The sequence below is a fragment of the Sinocyclocheilus grahami genome, unplaced genomic scaffold (assembly GCF_001515645.1).
Source record: "Sinocyclocheilus grahami isolate Dianchi unplaced genomic scaffold, SAMN03320097.WGS_v1.1 scaffold85.1, whole genome shotgun sequence".
Taxonomy (NCBI): domain Eukaryota; kingdom Metazoa; phylum Chordata; class Actinopteri; order Cypriniformes; family Cyprinidae; genus Sinocyclocheilus; species Sinocyclocheilus grahami.
Window position 1 is genome coordinate 1577096 of NW_015505264.1, and position 5616 is coordinate 1582711.

At 39.0% G+C, this 5616-nt stretch overlaps 1 protein-coding gene across 1 annotated transcript; it reads left to right on the top strand.

The window, feature by feature from the left end:
• The first annotated feature begins 2002 nt into the window (after positions 1-2002).
• On the top strand, positions 2003-4010 carry LOC107586723 (APC membrane recruitment protein 2-like). Its single transcript, XM_016274204.1, has one exon. It carries the CDS (start codon positions 2003-2005, stop codon positions 3533-3535), a length of 1533 nt encoding a protein of 510 aa, XP_016129690.1. The 3' UTR covers positions 3536-4010.
• Positions 4011-5616: the final 1606 nt, after the last annotated feature.

Sequence of the window (5616 nt, forward strand, 5' to 3'; positions counted from 1 at the left end):
TATATATATATATTTTTTTTTTTTTTTTATTATTTAAACTTTTAAGCAGAAATGGGCTTCCATAGTAAATAAAAGAGTAGGCTATATGTACAGAAAATATCAATCCCAATATAACGTTACTATTAAGGAAATTGATCTGCTACAGCTTACCTAATACAAAACATTTTTGGTAGATATATATTTTTTTCTAATAATTACATTAACTGGTTATCATAGGAAAACGAGTCAATGACTACAGCAATTTAAGCCTCATACACACCAAGTACACACAACAAAGGTCTTGATTCATTTTGATAAGCGTTATGGCACCAATCATCATGAAAATAATTTGATTTCAGTATTTAAAAAAGAAACCTGTTCTGAATTCCCAAACCTAGTGGAAACTAAAGTATTTTTACAGTTGTGACCTACTCTGTTTTCTAATCAAAGTTTGGTTTCAACCATTAATTTCACTATGATTTCAATCTTTGACATGGTCTTACTCAGTCAATATTTGATTTGTGTTCTAGGCCTGTGATTTGTAGACCTGGAAAAGTCTGAGAAATTATTAGAATCTTAAGTAAGTCACATAATTTTTTAAATAGTAAATTGAATATATATTTATATTAAGTAGCAAATTTGTTAACAATAGGAAGTACATTAAGTATCAATAACTAACAATAATTTTACAACATTTATTTATTACATATACTAATAGAATTAAGAATTTTATTAAGTTAACCAATAACTGAACTTGATTACCATTGAATGACAATATATAAATTAACAGTAACCTAGATTAATAAATGCTGCAAAATGTTTATTGTTGGTTCCTGATTCTTGAATTGAGCGAATTAAGATCAAATTGAGGTCATGATACCATGAACTGAATTTAGTCAAAGTCTGCTTTATTGTCAATTCTGCCACATGTACAGCACATACATCGAATTGAAATTACGTTACTCTAATTGTTATCCTATTTTTTTTTCAAGTTGAATATATAAAATTTCATTGTTAGAATTTTTGTGTGTGTGGGTGCAATCTCTATAAAATTATTTTGTTTTTAAATCCAGATGAGCTTGGCTCATGAATATTAATTAGGTGATGTAAGGTTCACCCAGTAGTCCTAAATGAAGGATGAGGGCTAACCATAGTAGATTGCCACTTGCTAATTGCACGTTTATTCATTCTACTGCCAAAGTGATTGTCTGTTAGAGACCTTTGCTTCATTCTTATTTTCATGGTGGTTGAAATCTTTGACAAATAATGATTATTTCACAAAAAGTAGGGGAGACCTGTCTCTTCAGTTATAATGGTTGCACCACCCTCATCCATTATACTGTATATATGAACGACTAGAAAAGTCATGGGAAAGTCACTGAAATACATTGGTCAAAAGATGTGGGAACCCAATCTATTAGCTCTGCCAGAATATTTATAACATATAATGTTTCTTACCAAATGTCACCCCGATGTGTATATTCAAACCACTAAAAAAAGAAAACCCAAAAGCTTTCAGTTGTTTTGCTACTATTGCACACAATTGGACTAACTAATTGGTGTTGTGTAACAGTGGAGGAGTGTGGTAACTGGAGTCCCCCTGGGCCCATATGCTGGAGGCAGATGGACTGCGTGTTATTAAGGCGTTAGTTGAATATGATCAACCACTCCAGACGGCCCGAAACAGGTGAGGACCACCAGCGTGAGCTGATCTAATCTCATTTAAATTTCATCAGCCATTTCTCTAAACTGTTTCAAGTGTGTGTAATAAATGCTGCAAAATGTTTATTGTTGGTTCCTGATTCTTGAATTGAGCGAATTAAGATCAAATTGAGGTCATGATACCATGAACTGAATTTAGTCAAAGTCTGCTTTATTGTCAATTCTGCCACATGTACAGCACATACATCGAATTGAAATTACGTTACTCTAATTGTTATCCTATTTTTTTTTCAAGTTGAATATATAAAATTTCATTGTTAGAATTTTTGTGTGTGTGGGTGCAATCTCTACAAAATTCAGCATGCGTTGGCGGCGGAAGTCCCAGGTTCAAGAGGACTCCTTAGAGGTGGCCAAGGAGGTGAAGGAAGGAGACCTAATACTTTCCTCTAGCTCCGGCAGCGTGAAAATGGACAAGGACATGACACTGACTCTTGAGCCCCTGCTACAAGTGTGTAAGGAGACTACTCTTCCAGGGGAAGCTGAGAAATGGAAGGCGACGTCTATGCAGGAATTACAGGGTGCTAATGAATTGGAGTGTGGTAACTTTGGTCCTCCTCTTTCGCAACAACATACAATCACCGAGGAGTCTCCAGCTCCATCTCCTTCTCCACTCCGAGCCCAGACAGAAGGGCTCCAACATGATAAACACAGCAGTTCAACACACCTGTCCTCCATTCCAACCTGCGCTTTGACCCCACCAATGGAGCACAGCACAGCCGACCCACAATCCGAGCAATCTGTGGATCGCCTATGTTCCATGTTCACCGATGTTACTTCACTAAAGAGTTTTGATTCTTTAACAGGCTGTGGTGACATCATCGCTGATCCAGAAGAGGATTCTGGGAATGGGGGAAGTGCCACGAGCAGTGGAACCGGTAGCAGTAGTGGGGGATGCATGGGTCGCAGATTAAGCGGAGCCGGGACAAATTCAGAGAGATGCTCTCCTGCCAAGCCTCCACTTCGTCCTCAGGTCAGTAGTCTTACATCTATCCATGCTTCTTGCTACATGCCAGCCCACCAAAGACCACGTGCACCCCCTAAAAAGCCACAAGGCAGTGGAGTTGTCGCCTACATGGGTGGAGGGGAGGAGATGGCTAGTCCAGAGGGTGTTAATGATGCTGACATGCAGGGTCTATGGCATATGCTGCCCCAGAAGGGTGAAGACTCCCCAGCCCCACGACGTACAGAGCCTGTCCTCCATCATGCACCAAATCGGCTTGAGAAGAGGCCACCACAAGTAAAGGCACTTGGCTTCAGTAAGATCCCTGTGAGCGGAGGTAGCAAGATGGGAAAACAGCAACCCTCACATCCCTCACCTCCCCCTGTCGATAAAGAACTCCAGGATGCCCCACCAAGTGATGAAGGCTACTGGGATTCTCCCACACCTGGCCCAGATGATGAGGACAGCACCTTCCTACGTCGGGAAGGTTTGCTGAGGGATAGCTGCTCTGGAGATGCACTTTATGACCTCTACGATCCCGACAGCCCTAGCGCTGCTGGCTCAGACGATGACGTGAGTTCACCAACAAAATCTGCAGGTGATCTGAAAATGAACTTGCCTTCCCCGAAATGCTCGTCTTCTGCCACTTCCTCATTCCGTTCCATGAAAGGCAGCACCAGCCTACCTCGAGATTCCAAGATCCCTATTAGTGTGAGGCAAACACCACCTTCCCACTCTTCCAGCCAAGGCACACTGTCTTCCAATCTTAGCCCCACTTTAACCACCCCTCCTAAAAAGACTGATGCTCCACCACGCACTCGAATCCCTGTCTCGAAGGTTCCTGTCCGTCGTTCTGGCAACAAGAGCACCCCCACTTCACAAAGCAGGAAGTAAAGATCTTGGAGGCCCATCAGATTTCTGACAATACAAATCTATCACAAGAGCTTTAGGCCAAAACACAATGTTTTTGATATAAAGCAATCACTTACACTTCTTTGATTTCACCCATCTACTGCGGACTATATCTTTATCTGTTTTTATATCTTCAAAATTAATTTTTTGTGATGTCGCATATTACACCCTAATGAGTTTTGTAGAATGCACTGCAATATGTAACATTACATTCATAATAATGTAAACTTAAGGGTTATTTTTTACACCAGCCTTTCACAGAGAAATAATAAGCTGAGAATGCTGATCTTAAGAAGAATGTTTAATATCAAAAAGCTTCTTATTCCCTTCCATTGGATCAGTGCTGTGCTAATTTCTTGCTCTGTCATCCCACAAGCACTGTGTAAAACACAGCTGCAGTCTTTTATCTCTCCAGTATTTTACATGTAATGAATTCAGATAATGGTGTGAGACTAAACCAAGCATCCCATCTACTGCGGACTATATCTTTATCTGTTTTTATATCTTCAAAATTAATTTTTTGTGATGTCGCATATTACACCCTAATGAGTTTTGTAGAATGCACTGCAATATGTAACACATTACATTCATAATAATGTAAACTTAAGGGTTATTTTTTACACCAGCCTTTCACAGAGAAATAATAAGCTGAGAATGCTGATCTTAAGAAGAATGTTTAATATCAAAAAGCTTCTTATTCCCTTCCATTGGATCAGTGCTGTGCTAATTTCTTGCTCTGTCATCCCACAAGCACTGTGTAAAACACAGCTGCAGTCTTTTATCTCTCCAGTATTTTACATGTAATGAATTCAGATAATGGTGTGAGACTAAACCAAGCACTTCAGACACTCCTAATTAAAGCTGCATGGAGTCTTGTACATTTAAACTGGATCAGGGAACAGCCTTTTGTTCAAGACACTCTTTCGTATCACACAACGTGACTTCCATGTTCCTATTGATATTGATGAAAAGTAAAACATTCTTTTTATTGAATCTTTACTTTTCTTACTCTTTTATATTGGACAAGGACCTCCCTATGACCTCACTGTGGATATTTGTGCACTGCTTGTTTTGTCTTTTGGAAAACAGGACTTGCAAAAAATGAATCCCCGGATTGTGAGTATCCTCCTTTTTCACAGTGATTTGTACTACTCTCGCTAACCTGGACATACTGAGCTGGATATTTTTGAATGTAGCATGACATCACTCTGCACAAAGGTCTGTTTAATTTGCCTGCGCACTGCTCAATAAATAAAGGAGAGAGAGATATGGAGAAGCCCATATGTATCATGAATTATCTGTCTTCTGTCATGTGACCATTCTTCTGGAGATGTTATCATCTTTTGGCTCTAAGACTTGGACTGGGCTTCCATAGGAAGAGTTTTCAAGTGAGCAATCACTGCAGAAATCGTCTTCTTAATCAGTATTTTTTGGTGAGTTTTCTAGTATAAAAATACCAAAATAACCTTAAAGCAACATAAATTGACATTTAATTTTTTTAAAAACATCTTTACAAGAAAAATTGTGATTAAGAAATAGATTTTATGCAGTGTTTGGCTTGATCCACCAGTCAGTAATACAGTTTTTACTGACTTGACTTTTTCTTAACCACTAGGACATTTTATTTGTAAACTGTAAAACACTTTTCTTTTCTGAAGGCCCATGACATGTCTTCTTTCTTTTATATACTTCCTTTCTTTAAATTGTTCTTTATTTAATAAATAAAACAACTCTCTTTGTACATCCAGGAAGTGGACATCTATTCGAGTGTGAATGCATGCATCATTTTCCACACACAAAACAGGGCCATGTGGGAAGCTTAGATGTTAGCTTTTTTAATCGCAGAGATGTAAAGAGCATCACGGTTGTCTTTTTTGCAGCCAGCCACAGTCTGCTGGGATTTAAATCCCACCCGTTAGGAAGGAAGAAGAAAGCTGGTCTAGGTTCAGCTGTCGGCATGAATCCGATTGACAAAGGGAGGTGTTTACTGTGGGTTATGGGGGAGAATTATGGGCTTCCATTGTCATGGATCTGTTATTGATGTGGTTTGGGATAGTGAGGTG

Excerpts from the sequence above, each read along its gene's own strand:
- LOC107586723 (XM_016274204.1), top strand. The coding sequence starts at position 2,003 with ATGCGTTGGCGGCGGAAGTCCCAGGTTCAAGAGGACTCCTTAGAGGTG.